The sequence below is a fragment of the Scyliorhinus torazame genome, chromosome 13, assembly GCF_047496885.1.
Source record: "Scyliorhinus torazame isolate Kashiwa2021f chromosome 13, sScyTor2.1, whole genome shotgun sequence".
In the NCBI taxonomy this organism is placed as follows: domain Eukaryota; kingdom Metazoa; phylum Chordata; class Chondrichthyes; order Carcharhiniformes; family Scyliorhinidae; genus Scyliorhinus; species Scyliorhinus torazame.
Genome location: NC_092719.1, coordinates 180,032,537 through 180,053,573, shown reverse-complemented (window position 1 = coordinate 180,053,573; position 21,037 = coordinate 180,032,537). Strand labels below are relative to the sequence as shown.

General features: G+C 43.9%; 1 protein-coding gene across 2 annotated transcripts in view; it reads right to left on the bottom strand.

The window, feature by feature from the left end:
- The window catches only part of LOC140388402 (serine/threonine-protein kinase WNK2-like), a 282,238-nt gene that overhangs the window by 73,240 nt on the left and 187,961 nt on the right, over nucleotides 1-21,037 (bottom strand). Inside the window, exons 12-17 of one of the 2 annotated variants that reach the window (XM_072472511.1) lie at nucleotides 8,432-8,728; nucleotides 7,542-7,600; nucleotides 6,576-6,741; nucleotides 6,362-6,478; nucleotides 6,064-6,234; nucleotides 3,883-3,913 (exon numbers count right to left, since the gene is read on the bottom strand). In XM_072472511.1, the coding sequence (XP_072328612.1) occupies nucleotides 3,883-3,913; nucleotides 6,064-6,234; nucleotides 6,362-6,478; nucleotides 6,576-6,741; nucleotides 7,542-7,600; nucleotides 8,432-8,728 (841 nt within the window). The remainder of the gene's footprint in view (nucleotides 1-3,882; nucleotides 3,914-6,063; nucleotides 6,235-6,361; nucleotides 6,479-6,575; nucleotides 6,742-7,541; nucleotides 7,601-8,431; nucleotides 8,729-21,037) is intronic. The other variant, XM_072472512.1, reaches the window with a different exon arrangement.

Here is a 21,037-nt window from a genome sequence, read left to right as displayed (position 1 = left end):
CTGCAGCGGTTCAAGGCACCAGCTCACCACCACCTTACCACCACCTTCTCAAGGGTGATTAGGAATTGGCAATAAATGGGCAGCACGGTGCCGCAGTGGGTTAGCCCTGCTGCCTCACGGCGCCCAGATTCGATCCCGGCTCTGGGTCACTGTCCGTGTGGAGTTTGCACATTCTCCCCATGTTTGCGTGGGTTCGCCCCTACAACCCAAAAATGTGCAGGCTAGGTGGATTGGCCATGCTAAATTGCCCCTTAATTGGAATAAATGAATTGGGTACTCTAAATTTATATTTAAAAAAGGAATTGGCAATAAATGCTGGCCAAATCTCTGGAATGCATTTTTAAAAACTTGACACCATTTAGGATAAAGCAGCCAGCTTGATTGGCATGCCATACACCATCTTAAATGTTCATTCTCCTCACCACCAGTACAATGTGGTTGCAGTGCATGAAATTTACAAGATGCACCACAACTCACCAAGGCTTCTTTAACACATGTCAAACCCACAAGCTCATCACGTAGAAAGGCAAGAATAGTACGTACATGGGAACATCACCCCCTGCAAGTTCCGCTCCTGAGTCACACGCCATCCTAACTTCAAAATGTACTGCTTTTTAAAAAAAAAAAGTGGTTCAGTCATAATTCCTTTCCGAACAACACAGTACCTGCAGAAGGTCACAGCAACTTATTACGGGCTTCTCATGACCAATTAAAGGTCAGCAATAAATGCCAGCCTTGCCACCGACACCCATATTCATTAATGAATGAACTGATTGATTGATTTTGATTTATCGTCACATGTACCAAAGTACAGGGAAAAGTATTTTTCTGTGGCCAAGGGGACGTACATAGTTGACAAAAAAAAGAATAATCGACAGAGTACATTGACAAATGGTACATCGACAAACAGTGAGTGGTTACAGTGCAGAACAAGGGGCCAAATAAAGCAAATACATGAGCAAGAGTAGCATAGGGTGTCGTGAATAGTGTTCTTACAGAAACAGATCAGTCCGAGGGAGAGTCGTTGAGGAGTCTACTAGCTGTGGGGAAGAAGCTGTTCCTATGTCTGGATGTGCGGGTCTTCAGTATCTTCTGCTTGATGGAAGGGTCTGGACGAAGGCAAAGCCTGGGTGGGAGGGGTCTCTGATAATGCTGTCTGCTTTCCTGAGGCAGCAAGACGTGTATACAGAATCAATGTGAGGATGGCAAGCTTCTGTAATACGTTGAGCTGAGTTCACCACATTCTGCAGTTCCTTGCGATCTTGGGCCGAGCAGTTGCCACACCAAGCTCTGATGCAGCCGAATAGGATGCTCTCTATGGCACATCTGCAGAGGTTTGAGAGAGGCGATGCAGCCATGCAAATTTCTTTAGCTTACATAGGAAGTAGACACGTTGTTGGGCTTTCTTGACTGTTGCATCAACGCGAGTGGACCAGGACAGACTGTTGGTGATGGTGACTCCCAAGAACTTAAAGCTATCAACCATCTCCATGGGTACTGACACCCAAATTTTCACAATCATCACTTCCCCACCCTTGCCTTACTTCAAATCCTCCATCCCAACTATAACTTCTCAGTACTCTCAAAAGCCCTTCAGCATGGGTCTGGTTTAGCACAGTCGGCTGAACAGCTGGCTTGTAATGCAGAACAAGGCCAGCAGCGTGGGTTCAATTCCCGTACCGGCCTCTCCGAACAGGCGCCAGAATGTGGCGACGAGGGGTTTTTCACAGTAACTTCATTGAAGCCTACTTGTGACAATAAGCGATTATTATTATACTGTCACATTCCAAAATCCATGCACATTTTCCTGAACCTCCATGTTTGAATCTCCCTAAAGTTTCCATCCTTGCAGTAACTCTCAAATAGCTCTTGCAAAACTCAGAAATGATACCTATTGTGACCACAGTACGTAATACATACTCACCTTTTTCTCCAACCTTTGACACGGTCGACCAGATCATTCTCTTCCAATATCACTTGCTTAGTTCAGTAGGACCAGCCTCACTTCCTTTCACTTGATTCTGGTCACCAGAGTCAGAGCATCTCAGTAATGTGTTTCCCTCTTGCCTCCACACTTACCTCCCGAGTCCAGCATGGAGTGAACTGTGGGCCTCTTTACAAGTTGACGTTTGGCGACAATAGCTACGGACATGATGTCACCTTCCAAATAAACGTTAATGATGCCCCGTGCTAGCCTTTGTTTGGATCACTCATCCATTTTTACTGGTAGTTATATCATTTGCAATCTTAAGCAGTGTGTCAAGCAGTTATTTATCAATTACCAAATTCACAAATTAAGTTCCAATCAGTTGAAATTAAATCAAATTAAAGATATTGGATTGGAAATTAACAACCACCATTACAAGCTATTTGATAGTCCACCTTTATGCCCTTTGTCCTCACCAGAAGTATTACTCTTTGCTCTTGGTGCATCCCTTATCTCTAGTCCTTTAAATCCAAGAGTTAGAGACTTGAAAGTCTTTGCGATCTAAAATATTAAAATATTCAATACCAGATCTGGCTAGGCCACTTCCAAGCTTCATCAGGCTGTAGCCTCAATCACAAAATTTGTCCACGATTCAAAAAACACCAAGGAAGCCAGAGAACACCTGGCTTCTCTTTATGTTCACCACTAATAATAGGTGCAGCAAGCTCCTGGATATGTGTGAAATAAAGCTTGAGACATCACAATCAACCACCTCTGCTGCTTCCCTCCTTTCCCTGGGGTGTAGATAATAAATGAGGAATGCCAAACTTCCCTCTGCCCAACCCGAGTTTGCAGTTATCTCTAGTTTCTCTCCTTGCAAATGCTCTCTCCAAGTTCATCTTGTTGATTCGACCCAATCTCTTGCACCCTAGACCTTATTCCTTTGAGTTAATGATCATCCACCTTCCCCTCCTGACTCCTAGGTCAGTTGAAGTTATTAACAATTCCCTCCCCTTCAAATCTGCCAATATTAAATTAGAATACCAATCGAGAAACCCCAAACAATTTGCAATTTGTAATACTGAGAAAAGGATATTTCACCCCAAGAGTGAGGACTCTGATCAATAGGTATCTTATGTGAAAACAAACTTTAATTTAAACACTGAATTAACCACATTATCAAATAAATTGCTTTACAATGAACAGTTAAACAATTCTTAAATAAAAAGAAAAAAAAAAAAAACTTTAACTCACTATCTACACCTGATTTAGCACACTGGGCTAAATAGCTGGCTTTTAAAGCAGACCAAGGCAGGCCAGCAGCACGGTTCAATTCCCGTACCAGCCTCCCCGAACAGGCGCCGGAATGTGGCGACTAGGGGCTTTTCACAGTAACTTCATTTGAAGCCTACTTGTGACAATAAGCGATTTCCATTTTTCATTTCATTACACCTGCCACTATATATATTGCAACAGAACAATCCAATACAGTTCAAAATCCACTCAAATATAAGTTAGCAATCATGTGACTTGCAGTTCTCTGCGCAGACCTTTGGAGAGATACCCTCTCAGGAACAACCATAAAAATCCTTCTGTCTTGTCGGACTCAAATTATTACAAACTGCAAAAACCACAGGCAGATCTGGCTTCCCCATTAATTACATCATCTGTATCCCACTAAGATGTCCCATGACCTGATATGGAATAAACAGCATTCCTCATTTATTATCTACACCCCAGGGAAAAGGACGTAAACAATATTCCATTAGCCATCTCTCTGTAAACAAGTAAATGGTTAAAACAATGATTACCTCACCTATATAAATGCAAGTTGTTGTTGTCATCATCGCCTGGACATGCAGCATTTCTGTAACATATTGATCCTACTCTAAAAAAATAAACTTTATAATAAACTGCATTAAATTTTTCAACAGAAGATAGCTAACATTGCTTACCATTCTGTTGGCATTGTTGAGAAGCTAGTATCTGCAATGACAAGAAAAATGGTACGAGCATTAGTCTGGAACCTACAGGAACACAAGGCAAAGCCTATTTTTATAAAGTGCATATTTTTATTAGAATTTTCCCATTCTTTCAAATAATGCAACAAAATCCTCAAAACTGGAGCAGTACAATATAAATGCTCCCGTGTCCATAGTAACAGAAAAAGATAAGAGAACAGCAACAAAGTTGGTTCAGCTTAATCATTAATCTTGGTGCCTCTGCTTAGACCAGAAAAGTCGGTAAGCAGATAAACTGGAGGATGAGAAGAGAATAAAGCTGTGAGAACATGGAAAAGTGGTGCATACCTTCATGTGTAGCGATTGTTCATACAACCAACAAGAAAATAGGATAAAATTGCCACGCTAGGCTTGGGCGCGCACCAAAACATATCTTTCCCCACAAAAACGTGATTTACAAAAAAAGTCAACAGATTATTTGCATTTTCTGAATGACTCCCAAATTGCAATGGATGGAAAATTACTCTAAAATTATTTAATTTCAGGTAACAGGGGAACACAAACCAAGAAACCAAATACCTTTACTGAGACTAAACCAGTTTTTTTGTACCACTGTCTTATCTAATAAATTACTGTAAGACTGAAATTGTGTTTCATGTAGCTTAGAATCTTAGATTTAAGGCAGTCGCAATTCATTCCATAATCGGAATGTTGATTTAATAATATTCTTTATTAGTGTCACAAGTAGGCTTACATTAACACTGCAATGAAGTTACTGTGAAAATCCCCTCGTCGCCACACTCTGGAAAACTGAGAGAGAATTCAGAATATCCAATTCATCTAACAGCACGACTTTCGGGATTAGTGGGAGGAAAGCGGAGCACCCAGAAGAAGCCCACGCAGACACGGGGAGAACATGCAGACTCAACACAGACAGGACCCAAGCCAGGAATTGAACCAGAGACCCTGGCGCTGTGAAGCAACAGTGCCAACCACTACCTGTTGTCTTAAGTCGGGGTGTTAATGTTAATTTATTATTTAGGTACAGGGGGGAGGGGTTTGGGGGGTTGCTTTTTTAGTTTGTGTTTTGTACTTGACCCTGTTGGGATCTTTTTTCTTTCTCATTTTGTTATTGATATTTTATGAAAACTATTTTAAAAAAAAGCAGTGCCAACCACTGTGCTACCGTGCCGCCCCACATTATTCCTAGTTTGCTACAAGTGTCTGAATTAATTTTTAAATTAAAAATGTCATCTTCTGAGAATTGGTGAATATACCCAGACCTAAACACCAAATTGTTATTTTGGTAATACTACCTCTGGAATCTTAAAACAAATTGGGAAACCAGCAGAATTTATTAATACTGGTATTCTTTCAGCAAGCATGCTACAATCCAATTTATTTTCTCATGCTTATTACCTCCAACATGAAAGTTAATGTTTTCACCCATTAGTCCATTTGTCTGTCAACAAAATATCTCAAAAACTAACACATGGATTTTGATTAAACTAGGTATATGTATAGGGCGTGATCCAAGGAAGAAACGATTAATTTCGATGCAGATCTGGATCCTGGATTTTTAAAATTGTTTGTTTTAAAAGGAACTTTACATTGGTAGATAGGGCAAATAGACTTTAAAAAAAAAATAATAGTGTGGGTTATTTTATTTAGAATGTTGTTGATTGTGTTATGATGCTGTGGATTATCTCAGTTGCTATGTTGGAATTTATTGCAGCTGTCAAAACTGTGCACAGCGTTTTCAGAGCAGGTTGTTGGATCTGGATTGGCCTCAAGTGAGATGACAGTCGTTAATCAATGCTTTTCCACCTTTGTAGTTACAGAGCATCAATCAGGCAAGGAAAAACCTCAAGAGGTAATAACATTGAGCCTCTTCAGGAAAAGAGATGAGTGATCGATACAAAGGAATTCATGCAAGTTGGAAACAGTAGAGCAAAAGTTCAAGGAAGCATCACAAGAGGTTTGCACGCACTCATTGGCGTCAGGAGTCAATAAGCGAAAGCTGACACTTCTAAATGTGAATATTTAAAAGCATTTCACTTATTTATTAGTCAATCAACAAATGTCTATTTATCAGATGAATCACAAAAGTCAAATGGTATGACTTGATTATTCAGAGTACAATGAAACATCAAGAGCACAAAATAACTTACATACCTGACCCTCAATTTCAGATTTGCCAGCAACTTGCTGTAAACCCATATTGTGAGTAGAGCATCTTTCTCCCCCTGTTTCTTCAGTGAGCATATCCTCTGCTTTATCCATTATGTCTTTCATTTGTTCAATGAAAATCTCCTTCTCAATTTCCAGTATAAAATCATTATCTACCTATTTAAAAAATAACAAATTTAAAAAAAGTATTTGTTCTTTTCCATTTGATAAAAATTGTTTGATTATACTTCAATAAATAAAATCCAAATCTTTTTCAACTATTTCTTTAAACTATAAAACTTACCATATAATTTGCTATTTCATCTGGAGCATCGCCATCCAAATCAAATCTAAAGGTTACCATTTTGTGATTATGGGTTTCCAGCTGGCATTCTACCATCTTATCTCCTACATTTGACACCTGTAAGGAAGTAGATGTTAGTTGTGCTTTGAAGATAACTAAAGCTACTAATTGTCAGGCTATGATATTTTGCATAAAAAGGCTTTGAAATACTCACATTAAGAAGTGTCAGCTTTGGCTTACTGGCTCTTTCCTGACGTGAACGCGTGCGTGCAGACCTCTTGTGATGCTTCCTTGAACCTTTGCTCTCCTGTTTCCCGCTGGTGTGAATTCCTTCGTATCCATCACTCATCTCTTTTCCTGAAGCAGCATCAGAACATATACTGTTTGGAGCCAAATAATCACAAAAATGTACTATGTTAGGGCTGTGTGCACTGCAGAAACCCTAATCTAACCCCAGTTTTCACCATTCTTATTTGTATTTGTCAGGGGCTGGTTTAGCACAGTGGACTGAACAGCTGGCTTGTAATGCAGAACAATGCCAGCAGCACGGGTTCAATTCTCATACTAGCCTCCCCGAACAGGCGGCGGAATGTGGCGACTAGGGGCTTTCACAGTAACTTCATTGAAGCCTACGTGTGACAACAAACGATTATTATTTCGCTTAACACAAAGCTACTTAGCTAGGATTCCTTATAAAGGAAGTCTGGATACCATGTAATACCCATTTCATGGTTAAACACTACATAGATAAGTATTCTGGTTTCCTTATTTGAGGCTACTTGATATAAAACAATAGGGATAACCCACCTCACTGAACAAATTCTAAACTGAACTTTAGACCAAGAGATGATCTAATGTGTAATTCAAAGAAAACATGCTATTAGTTGCAGTTGCAAAGTACTCGGCAGATTGCATGGTTCTTCCGTGATCATGAAACTCTGCATCAAGTTTCAGACCGTATGTAGTTGCTCTATACATCCTCAAGGAAAGATACAAAGACATTATCCAGCAACAACGGAGAAGTGAAATTCTTAAAGGAAACTGAAAATTGTAAAGTATGTCAATAGAATTTTTAACTGGTTTATCTATTTACAATCTAAAACTAAATAATTTGAATAGGATAACTCCCTTAGACTAAGAGTTTGAATGGGTTAGTTACACTGGATGTCACATTACTTACTTATCATAACAGCCACCATGTGTTGCTGTCTGTTGTTTATCTTGTTGAGGGTGACTCTCCTGTTTATAAAAATAACCTTTTAATGCAACAATTCAAAATATCAAACAATCTAAAGTTTTAGAATTTCAGTTAAAATAAGTAGAGATAGCATCCCTGAAGGATAGAGATTTTAAACAACATTAGTACTTTGTGATTGGTTATGTTTTCACACTCGAGTTGAAGCTCAAAGAAAACAAATTGCAGACAAATCCATAATTTCTAACAAGGAGTAACTTTCATCAGGAAGGCCACAAGTATTAAAAGCATGCTTCACCATGGGAAAGATCTGAAAACTGGGAACTTCAGCATCCACTGTTGTCTCCAAGAAAGATATCATTTACTTCCTTTCTTACTCAAGTAACGATGCAAGTGAGAATGGAGAAGTGCAAGCAATCACAGCAGAACCTTTGCTACCATATGGAATAGAATATAGCTTATTTGTACTATTGCATCACCTAGAAATAATTGAGAAGGCTTATACAATAGGTTGTTGCACAAGTTATGAGCTCAAGGAATTGCAGATAATTTATTAGCAAGGATAAACGGATTGGTTAAAGGAAACAGAGCAGGAATAAGCTGATTATTTTCAGGTTGGCAGGCCATTACTGATGGGAGCACAGTGGGGTCAGTTCTCAGCCTCCACTATTTACAATTTATCGACTGAGATTGTTAAGGCAATCAAGCAGGAAAGCAGAGGTGAATTTGAGGAACAGCTCTGATCTTCTTTACTGACAGAGCAGGCATGAGGGGCCAAATAGCCTACTTCTGTTCCTACTATTTTGTGTTTCTAAATAACTAATTGCGAACTGCGCCTTAAAATTGGTTTCTCCAACAACAAAACTTTGACGTACGCTTTGCGAAACATTAGTAGAGATCTGCATGGTTGACAAAGGAGCATCTTTGTTCCGTTGGCTTAATGACTGAGGAATTTTGACTTGCATTGGCATTGTTTGTTGCACTGACTGTGAGAGGTCACTGGATTGCACTTGTATTCGTTGTTCAGCGTAGAAGGTACCAGTTGCTCGAACAGTTTCGGTCAGAGGTGGTGGCAAAGCTAAAGGCTGCCCTGGTATAATTGTTATTTGATGCCTTTGTGATGGATCTCCTATTTCAATCGAATAGTGAACTGAAACATGTGGAATGATCATCTGCAAATAAGTTTCATTTTTTATTAGTCAATGTATTTCAACAATGATATATATATGATCTGAAGTCAATATATTTCATTGATCCTCACCGCCCCCCCCCCCCCCAAGTTAAATTGTTACAGAACCCAACAGAATTTAGAATCCAAAAACTGAATTTAGAACCCGAGTTGATTCTCACCCTCATAACCTCATGAATACATTTAGTTTAAGCCTCAGTAATCATTAAACATATTTATCTTCACATCTGTCATTTTACATACTGTAGTCTTTAAAATTAAAAACGGTCTGGTTTCAGATTTTTGCACATTTCTGCAAAGTAGTTGTACATGGTTTTTTTGATGAAATCTCATCATTTTCAAAGTGACCTTTCATACCAGTCTACTGATTGTCAGACGTTCCCCATTAATTTGAGGTAGTTTTCCCCCCGATAAATCTGTTCATTGCACGAGTCCAGCTTACATTGCCACCTCTAATTTTCCTTAAGGTGGTGGTGGTGAACCCACCTTCTTGAACCACAACTCAGGTGAAGTATTCCCACAGTGCTGTTGGGTAGGGAAGAAGAAGAAATTTAATTTATTTTCAAGTTAGGGTAGCGTGCGACTTGCATGTGGTGACGACCCCATACAACTGCTATCTTGTCCTAATCATTAAAGGTCATGGGTTGGGTGGTTTATTGAACAGGCCTTGATGAGTTGTTGCAGTGCATCTTGCAGATGGACCATACTACTGCCGAAGTGCAACGGCATTGGAGAGAATGAATGTTTAAGTTAGTAATGGGGAATGGGGTACGAAATATGATGCAATAAGTGGGCTGCTTTGTCCTGGATGGCGAAGGGCTTGTTGAGTGATGTTGGAACTGCACTCGTCCAAGTATAAAGAGAGTACTCCATTGCACTCCTGACATATGCCTTGTTGGTGACAAAAGGGCTTTGTTGAATCTGTGGGGATCATGGAATTTACAGTGCAGAAGGAGGCCATTCGGCCCATCGAGTCTGCACCGGCTCCTGGAAAGAGCACCCTACCCAAGCCCATACCCCCATCCTATCCCCATAATCAAGTAACCCCACCCAACACTAAGGGCAATTTTGGACACTAAATGTAATTTAACATGGCCAATCCACCTAACCTGCACATCTTTGGGAGGAAACCGGATCACCCGGAGGAAACCCATCAGTAGTCAAGCCTCTGATCTGTTCTGGTAGCCACAATATTTGGTGGCTAGTCCAGTTAAGGTTCTGGTCAATGGTGAGTTCCTTCAAACCTCTCAACCACTTCATGTTGATGGGGGATCAGACACTGGTAATTTAGTTGAACGCCATGGGGAGATGGTTAAATTATCACTTGTTGGAGATGGTCATTACCTGGCACTTGTGCAGCACAATAGTACTCATCAGCCTGTGCTTGAAAGTTACTCAGGCCATGCTGCATGCTGCCAGTATGTATGGTTGCTTCATTATCTGAAGAGTTACAAATGAAACCGAACACAGTGGAATCATTAACAAGTGTCTAATTTGATGGAGAAAAAGTCATTGACAAAGCAGCTGAAGATGGTTATGTCTGTAGCAATACCCAGGGAGCTGTTGCAGTTGTGACTTGGATGGAGATGTTTAGCCTGCAACAACCACAACCATCTTCCATTGTGATATATTTGGCTCCAGGCAGTGGAGAGCTATTCCTTTGTTCCCCATTGAGTTCAATATTACGAAGGCTCTTTGATGCTAGACTTGATTCAATGCTGCCTTGATATCAAGGGGCAGCCACTCAAGTCATCTCCAGAATTCAGATCTTTTGCCCATGTTTGGACCAAGGCTATATTGAGGTCTGGAACGGAGTGGTCCTGGCAGAATCCAAACTGAGCAGTGAACAGTCTACTGCTAAAGAAGTGGCGCTTTATAGCACAGCGAAAGATATTTTACTGATGAATGAGAGAAGCTTGAAGAGGAAGCAACCAACAGGATTAGATATGTCCTGATTTTTGTGGACGGGATGTATCAAAGCAACTTACCTCATTGTTAAGTAGAGGCCATTGTTGCAGCTGCAATGGAACAACTGGTCTAGAATGACAACAAATTCCAGAGCACTGGTTAGAAGCACTGTGGCTGGGATGTTGTTTTGTGTGCTCAGCCACTTCTAGATATCACGTGGGGTGAATCATTTTGGCTGAAGACTGGCTTCAATGATGGTGGGGATTTCAGAAGGAGAATGCGATGGATCATCCACATAGCGCGTCTGGTTGAAAGCAGTTGTGAATGCCTCAGCCCCTGCACACTTGTGCAAATTTAGAAGTATAATTTGTGCAAGAGAAAACTTGGGCTAATTTCCATTTAAACTTATCTAACCTACACTTCAGTGTAATACCGAGGCCATACTGCAACTGCTGCAGGTGTTGTCTTTCTGGTTGCGATTGAACCCAAGAACCTTAAGTAAATATAAACTACAAAGCACTGTTCTAAGAGTAGGGCAATTTTCCTGTGCCCTGTTTAACATTTATCCCTCAATCAACATGACAAAAACACAGAATATCGGGCGAGTTATCTCATAATGGCTTGTGGAACATTGTTGTGCACACAAATTGGCTTATTACAACTGAGACAACCGTGCTGGTTGTTAATTGGCTGTAAAACAGAGATGTTCTGAGCTTATGAAATGTTGCACATGAATACAGTTTCTTTCTACCTTAACAAAATTTAGTAAATGCTTTAAAAAGTAATGCTCCCAATGATCTAACCAGAACTCATCATTAAACAAAATTAAATAGAATTGAACAGAATACAAGAGAAACAGCAAATATTTGATTTGCAGTTTCATACTGCCCACAAGTTTCTTTTGCAAGTAGATTTACATCAGGTAACTTACATGCATCTCTCCCTTTCCTTCCTAACCCAATTTGATTAGTCTACTAATATGAGCAGAGTTTTGTCACTTCATCACATTACTTTCATAGAATAAAAATACCCAACTCTCGAAACAGCACGGTAGCATGGTGGTTAGCACAATTGCTTCACAGCTCCAGGGTCCCAGGTTCGATTGCCGGCTTGGTTTATTGTCTGTGCGGAGTCTGCACGTTCTCCCCATGAGTGCGTGGGCTTCCTCCGGGTGCTCCGGTTTCCTCCCACAGTCCAAAGATGTGCAGGTTAGGTGGATTGGCCATGCTAAATTGCCCTTAGTGTTGGGTCGGATTACTGGGTTATGGGGATAGGGTGGAGGTGAGGGCTTGGGTAGGGTGCTCTTTCAAAGAACCGGTGCAGACTCGATGGGCCGAATGGCCTTCCTCGGCACTGTAAATTCTATGGTAAGCCTATTGTGCTAACTAAGGGCTTCTAAGCTGGGTATTAATCTAATGTTGCTTCTCTATATCATCCACCATGTAAAAGGGCCAACACTAGATACAGCACCCTCAAGGAAGCATAACCAATGTCTTACACGATGACAATATAGTGTTTTTTATTTTTTATTGGGCTGTCCTAACAACACATGCCAAAAATTTGGTTAATCTCACAGCAAGGGTTTTGAATCTTTTAAGATTCATGTACATAACACCCAATATTTTTGCCCACATTGCAGTCTTTAGTTTGAAATGCGACATGGCATACTCATGCTCGACTTTGACTTAAATTAGATTAATCATTCCTCCCATAACCATTCCTCCTCTGCATTTAGATCACACTGTAACGGTTTTATTTCTCAGCTAATGTCTCAATACTTGCATAAATTTATTTATAAACTTCCAGATAGTCCATCAATACCTTAGATCAAGTCATGTATAAAGGATTTTAAAGAGCAATGATCCCCGTAATTATCTCAACACTTGTGTTTCCAGTAGTAACTGGTCCAGATGCAGGACCACTACCATTAATAACACCCTTCTATCTATGAGAATCCAGCCAAATCTTTATCCAGTCCAGTATCTGCCCATCACAGAGGACTGTATACAGTAGCAAATTGCATTGTGAAAGTCCTATCCAAGAATAACACTTTCTCAAAAAACATTTGTTCTATTGGAACCACAAACGCAAGAGCAGCAATGCAAACGCATATGGATGTCACCGAGCAGCCAAGTAAACACATCTTCAATCAGCTCTGCTGTATTATGAAAAACAAATAGAAATAAAAATGCAAATTCCACTCATGATAAACCATAAGAGGAATTTCTCAAGTAAAAAGTAATTAATAGTTTGTTTCTTGAAAAGTTTCTCTCACTGGAACTACTTGTTACATTGTATTCATCATTTTTCCGATACAAATTAAACACATTCTAACAGTCAACCAAAAAACTGTCTAAAAGTGAAATGAACCTCAATAATTCTCATTGTCAAATCACTTGGCAAGGAACACTATCCTGATTCTTGGAATTCTCTAACAGACACCATATCAATGTACCAGTACAGAATGTATTGCAGCAATCACAGGCTTAACATATTACAGTGCAAGTTTCTTTGATACAATTTGAAACTCCACTTCCTATATATGTTCAGCTTTCACATTGCGAGAATCTGAGGCACAATTCTAGTATTTTTTTTAAAAAACAGGTTATTTACCAATTTAAAATACAACTTTCAAGATACAAAAAATTTCAACTTATTGTAACAGAATCCTGTATATAAGCGAGACGTATGCTTACATGCCTACATCAATGCATGAATATCAAAGGAAATGGAAAACATACTCTTGTACACAATTACGTTTCAGTAGCTTTTAAATACTGTGTCGCGATTCTCCAGAAAAATTTCGAAGTGTGGTAGTGAGCGGGAATTGTCGCGAGTTTCCCGGCGCTCTGCCCAGCGAGGCCGACAACGCTATTCAAAATTAGTTGGTTCACTTAACGAGGCTTCACGGGCTTCTTACCCCAAATGCCAGCTCGCCAGCTGATTCGCCGGCACCGTGCTCGTTTATCATGAGTGGAATTTGCATTTTTATTTCTATTTGTTTTTCATAATACAGCAGAGCTGATTGAAGATGTGTTTACTTGGCTGCTCGGTGACATCCATATGTGTTTGCATTGCTGCTCTTGCGTTTGTGGTTCCACTAGAACAAATGTTTTTTGAGAAAGTGTTATTCTTGGACAGGACTTTCAGAATGCAATTTGCTACTCCCTCCCCCCGCTAACAAGGTCGAGCAACACTTAAGCTGCACTTGCTCAGCCAACCCCTGCCAGCTCACAACAATGGCACCGAGGAGACCGGCCCCAAGATTCAGGGATGCTGACCTGGGGAGGCTCCTGGATGGGGTTGAGGCCAGGAGGGATGTCCTGTTCCCCTGAGGGTCCCAGAGGGTGAGCCACAAAGCAGCCAGTGCTGCCTGGGACGAGGTTGCAGCAGCCATCAGCTCGGGCAGTGTGACCAGGACTGGCCAGTGTCAGGATGTGGTCAATGACCTACACCGGGCAGCACAAGTGAGTAGACACCAACGTCCTTCTGCCCCCACCTCCCAAGGGAGCACCACCCCCAGATGACCCCAACCCTCCCTCCATCACCCTCCCCCTTAGGCACTCCCTCTGTCCACCCTTCAGCCCTCCATCCACCCCAACCCTCTCTCCAGCCCCTCCCCTTCAATCCTCCCTCCACCCAAAACAGTGAACCACGTGTGTGGCTAATAATGCCCTCAGTGTCCCCCCTCAGGAAAAGATCTCCCATAATCGTCGGGAGGGGCTCAGACTGGCGGTGGGGTGCCACTCGAGATCCTCACCTCCTCCGAGGAGCGGGCCCCGAGGTGACTCGTGTGGCCGAGGACAGGACAGTCATCAACGCGGAGGCTGGTGGATGTCGCAGGGGTGAGGAACCACCAGGTTTCACCCGGAGGACCTGTCAAACATGGAGTAGTGATAGCCTTACTGACTGACCAATCTCTCCCACCGACCACATGTCCATTCTCCCGCAGCTCCAGCAGCCGACGACACCGTCCCATCCCGGGCAGCACCCTCTCCTGACCCCGAGGAGAACACCTTGGAGGAGAGCTCAGAGGATGAAACTGTTAATAGTCGTGGCACAGCTGTCATTCCCACCCTCCACCAGCGCAGATGCACACACCTCGGTGGAAAGGTTAGCGAACAGGTTTCTGGGGCATAATCTGGTGAGCACCACACTGCTGATGATGCACATCTGGAGGGAGGTGTCAGCGTCACTCCAGCCAATTGGAGGAGTCCCAGAGACTACAGGCGCAGGAGACAGCGCCGGCAATGAGTGGCACTGAGGCCAACACTGCTAGGGTGGTGACCGCAGTGGAAAGCCTGGTGTACAATGTTGGCACCATGAGTGAAGGTGTCCATGGCGTCACGCAGTCAGTGACGGCCATGGCGGAGGGTCTCAGCAGTATGTCTGGGTGACATCCTCGCTCGGGGATGTCCCGCTCTCAGATGAGCACGGCTGAGGCACTGCAGAGCATGACCCAATCACTGAGGAGCATCGCCGAGGGCGTCGACACGATGGTGTGGACCATGGGTGACCGCCAGTACTAGCTGGGGCAGATGACGCAGGGACAGCTGGGGCTCAAACCAGCTGCTCCTCTGTCTCAAGGTGAACCTCAGGGCCCTATGGGCACCGACCGGGAGGAGGGGGCGGAGTGCCAACCCAGGCCCATCCCATGGGGCGGTGACGGTGACCACCAGCTCTCCCGAGGTCCACCCCTCTGATGAAGCCATGTCTCGGGGTCAGCACACGGGACAGGGCGGCATGGTTGTGCATGTGCCGCCGACAAGTGAGCCAGGGCCCTCCGGCCCCAAAGCCTCCAGAGGACCCCCGCCAGGGCCATCGAAGACCACAGGACAACGTAAGCAGCTGGCTGCCTCTACCTCGGATATGCATCCTGGGGACACACCTAGATGTAGTGGTAGAGCTAGGAGGGCAACAATCACTGAGGGTACCGGTGGAGGGGGGACAGGATAGGTAGGGGATGAGGGGTGGATGGGGGGGGGGGGGGGGGCTGCACCATTTGGAGAGTGGGGACCTATATTGAACAATAAACACCCTTGTGCACAACCAGTAGTATGCCTCTGTCACTTTCTTGGGTGTGAGCGAGCACTCAGCAGACAGGTAGTGGCAGTGGTCAGACTATGGCATAGATTGAGGAGCACCAGCTCACAGCTCTCTGTGGGATATCACTGCCCCCCCTGCCCTCGATAGTGACCCATGGACAGTGCCGATATAGTCCTGGTATCCTGGAGTGATGTGACACATATCCTGGGAGGGAGGGAAATGGGAATGGTGGGTTGGTAAGTATGGTGATGGACCAGACCCACATGCTAAGTGAATTGGGCAAGTACGAGGGCCTCCGGGCTTGCCGGAACCTCACCGCTGCCGCCTATCCTGCAGCCTCCGGCTGGGCCTCAGGTTCCTCCTGATTGGGATGCTCGGCAATGATTCCCGCATGCTACATGGCCTGCCCACCCACAGGAATACACTTGAGTTGTGTGAAGTGCTCACTTAACCACGATTGCCAATTCTCTATAGCCTTCAGTCGAGCAGCCAGAGACTCGGCAATCAGTGGGGGTTATGGGTAGTCCGGGGGCAGACGGGCAGGAAGAGTTTTTCTGAGCGATTTTCAGATGGAGGATTATTCACATACAACCTAATGCTGCAAAGTACGGAGGGCTCCCTGGGAACTCTGAAAAATCTCCCATTCTTGAGTTAAAGTTGGAGACTTCAGACGGTTCCGACTTACCTGGATTGTTGTCGTAGGAAATGATATAGAGGGGAAATAAAATCTAGCCCAACCCATAATCGCTCACACTGTTCTCCCCATACTCCCTTGCTTCCCTACCGATCCAATACTACGCTGTTTCCCCACCACACCTCATCCACTCACCTCACATCCCCCTCCCCCCCGTGCCCCCACCTCCCTCGCCACATCCCTCCACTCCCCGCCCATCTTGCCGCATCACTCCACCACCAACCACCTTGTCCTGCCACATCCCCTTGCTGCCCCCGTCTCGCCGCATCCCCCACCGCACCCCTTCCCTGCCTTGCCCTTCCCCATCTTGCCCCCCACCACCTCACCTCACCACTGCTGCCCTCCAAACACTCTCCTCGTTTCCCCCCCACCCACCCTTCTCACCTCAACTCCCTCCCCCCATTTGCTGTGGGGCATTTAAACTCTTCACTTACTGGAATACGGCAGCTCGTGACGGCGGGAGGATTGACTGCTACATGGACTCTCTGCATTGCTCCCTCCTTAGTTTGCAACGCTAGGTTGGAGGTGAATAATCCTCCATCGGAAAATCGCTCAGAAAAATTGGAGGAAGGTAAGTGTGCATTTCCTTGTCTGACCAGGGTTGGAAATGGGGCTTCCGATCCCGATTGGAAGATCTGGGCCTCTCTGCTTTGCCCAAAAGCTTGCCTTGATTGCAACTGGACCAAGGAATTTTCTCACCCATTTCTTACATCAATCAACTTTATTGCCTCCCAAGCTATCATTAATAATTTATGCAGTTTCACGTCTACTGGCAAAGGGGTTTAAATTGTTATTTAGCTTAGAGTGCATTTTAAAAGACTATCCTGACAGAGTGGGCTGGGTCTGAAGCTATATCCTAGAAGTGATTAAAGAAAAACGCACGTCATAAAGCAACTTCAAGACCGGAGGATGTCCGAGAACGCTTTACAGTCAATGAGGTAGCTCTGAAGTGCAGTCATTATTGTAATTTAGAAAATATGGCATTCAATTTGTATACGGCAGACTCACACAAACATCTCTGATAAAAGCCAGACAACCCATTCTTGTGATGTTGACTTGGGGATAAATATTGAACGAGGTATCAGATATAACTCTCTATTCTTATTTGAAATATAGGCATGCAATCTTTTGCATGCACCTCAAAGAGCCTCAGTTTAAAACCTAATTTAAAAGACAAAACCTCTGACAGGGCAGCACTCCCTCAGTGCAGCAGAGTACCTAGATTTTTGTGCTAAAGTCTCTGGAGTAAGACTTCAATCGCCGGCACAGAGGCAAGAGTGCTACCAACTGAACCAAATGGAAAGATTATAAAGCTCCATATGGTCCAATGGAGTTCTGACAGTTTCATTTCTGTACAGGAAGAATAAGCGCATTGACATTGGGTACAGAACTGGCTCAGTCGCAGAAGAAGGGTCTTTTTCTGAATGGAAGGTTGTGACTAGTGGTGTTCCATAGGGATTGGTGCTGGGGCCTCTGTTGTTTGTCGTATACACAAACAGAGGAGGAAAATGTAGCTGGTCTGATTAGCAAGTTCATGGATGACACCAAGGTTGGTGGAATAGCAGAGAGTGTTGAGGGTTGTCAGAGGATATAGATAGGTTGGAGACTTGGGCAGAGAAATGGCAAATGGAGTTTAATCCAGACAAATGTGTGGTAATGAATTTTGGTCGGTCTAACATACAAGGGAAAATAGTAGCACAGTGGTTAGCACTATTGCTTCACAGCTCCAGGGTCCCAGGTTAGATTCCCAGCTTGGGTGACTGTCTGTGCGGAGCCTACCCATTCTCTCAGTGTCTGCGTGGGTTTCCTCCGGGTGCTCCGGTTTCCTCCCACAAGTCCCGAAAGACGCGCTGCGAAGTAATTTGGACATTCTGAATTCTACCTCGGTGTACCCGAACGGGTGCCGGAATGTGACGACTAGGGGCTTTTCACAGTAACTTTATTGCAGTGTTAATGTAAGCCTACTTGTCACAATGAAGATTATTATTAATAATAAATGGCAAAACTCTTCGGCATATAGAAAGTCAGAGAGATCTGGGCGTGCAGGTCCACAGATCTTTGAAAGTGGCAACACAGATCTTTGAAAGTGGTAGTCAAGAAAGCTTATGGAATGCTTGCCTTCATTGGAAGGGGCATAGAGTATAAAAACTGGCAAATCATGCTACAGTTGTATAGAACCTTGGTAAGACCGCACTTGGGATATTGCGCACAATACATTAACAGCGTTCAGAAGGCATCTTGAAAAATACATGGATAGGATGGGTATAGAGGGATGCGGCACAAGGAAGTGCTGAGGGTTTTGGCCAAGGTTGGTATCATGACCAGTACAGGTTTGGAGGGCCAAAGGGCCTGCTCCTGTGCTGTATTGTTTTGTTTTTGACATCCTATTTCACCCCCATAAGTCACACATCTCCTGTGTTCAGTCGGATTCTTACAATGATTTAGTTGTCACAGTTAGTTCTTCCAAAACACTCAGCACATGTGCATATTTTATATTTTTGGATGAAAATTTACCTGACAAATTTAATATAAAATAAGCTTTCCCCAAACAGCAGTGACTATTCCCAATTAATTGATTTTTAAAGTATGCATCTATTTCTTTTATATTATTTAATGATATTGTAGCCATTTGGCCCATTGAGTCTGCACTGATCCTCTGAAAGAGTACCCGACCTCGGCTGACTCCCCATCCTAACCTGGTAGAACTCCACCTAACCTACAAATCTTTGGACTATGGGACGAAACCAGAGCAACCGGAGGAAACTCACAGACATGGGGAGAACGTGCAAACTTCACACAGCCAGTCACCTAATGCTGGAATTGAATCCGGGTCCCTGATGCTGTGAGGCAACAGTGCTAATCACTGTGCCACCCCTTTTTATATTTATATGAGGACCTAATATCTCTCTCAGTGCGAGGTGCTACCTCAAATAGGAGATAAAATCTACAGCAACACCAGAAATTTGAAGCTAAGAAATAAATTATGACATATTTCTTCCTTACTGATATTCTTAAACAAGTATAGTTATCACAAGGTAATATTAGCCCTTCAGGGTTATCTATAACTTATTTACTCCTTTGTTCTTTGAGAATGCTTTCCAATAAATTAAAATCACTACACTTTTTAAAATTGGTACAATGTTTTTTTGTTTTAAAAAAAATATATTTTATTAAAGTTTTCAAACACAATTTTTCCACCTTACAAATCAACATAAAAGATAATACAATAACTAATAAGTAACATTATTTACATAAAATAGTGAACTAACAAAGTAACAAAATATATTGCTTCCCCCCCCCCCCCTCTGGGCTGCTGCTGACCATCTATTTTCCCTTAACGTTCCGTGAGATAGTCAAGGAACGGTTGCCACCGCCTGGAGAACCCCTGAACCGATCCTCTCAACGCAAACTTCATCCGTTCCAGTTTTATGAACCCTGCCATATCGTTTATCCAGGCCTCCACGCCGGGGGGGGTTTCGTTTCCTTCCACATGAGTAAGATCCTTCGCCGGGCTACCAGGGACGCAAAGGCCAGAATATCGGCTTCTTTCGCCTCCTGCACTCCCGGCTCCTCCGCTACCGCAAATATAGCTAACCCCCAGCCTGGCTTGACCCGGACCTTCACCACCTTTGAAATCACTCTTGCTACTCCCCTCCAGTACTCATCCAGTGCCGGACACGACCAAAACATATGTGTGTGGTTCGCCGGGCTTCCCAAGCACCTCCCGCCCGTCCTCCACTCCGAAGAACCTGCTCAGCCTTGCTCCCGTCATGTGTGCTCTGTGTAGAATCTCGAATTGTATCAGGCTAAGCCTGGCACACGAGGAAGAGGAATTTACCCTACTTAGGGCATCAGCCCACAGACTCTCCTCAATCTCCTCCCCCAGCTCTTCTTCCCATTTTCCCTTCAGCTCCTCTACCAGCGCCTCCCCCTCGTCTCTCATCTCCTGATATATTTCGGACACTTTGCCCTCCCCGACCCATACCCCCGAAATCACTCTATCCTGGATCCCCTGTGTCGGGAGCAGCGGAAATTCCCTCACCTGTTGCCTCGTAAACGCCCTCACTTGCATGTATCTAAGGATATTCCCCGGGGGCAACTCATACTTTTCCTCCAGCGCTCCCAGGCTCGCAAACTCCCCGTCAATAAACAAGTCTCTCAATCTCCTAATTCCTGCCCGATGCCAGCTCTGGAACCCTCCGTCCATCCTTCCTGGGACAAACCTATGGTTGTTCCTGATCGGGGACCACACCGAGGCACCCGTCACACCCCATGTCGCCTCCATTGCCCCCAGTTCCTTAAGGTTGCCGCCACCACTGGGTTCGTGGGGTACCTTTTTGGGGAGAGCGGTAGCGGTGCCGTCACCACCACCTTTAGGCTCGTTCCTTTACAGGACGCCATCTCCAGCCTCTTCCACGCCGCCCCCTCTCCCTCACTCATCCACTTGCGAACCATCGCCACATTGGCGGCCCAGTAATAACCCTCCAGATTCAGCAGCGCCAGTCCCCCTCTGTCCCTGCTGCGCTGCAGGAACCCCCTTCCTTGCCCTCGGGGTCTTCCCTGCCCACACGAAACTCATAACACTCCTATATAATTTCTTAAAAAAGGCCTTAGTGATCAAAATGGGGAGACATTGAAACACAA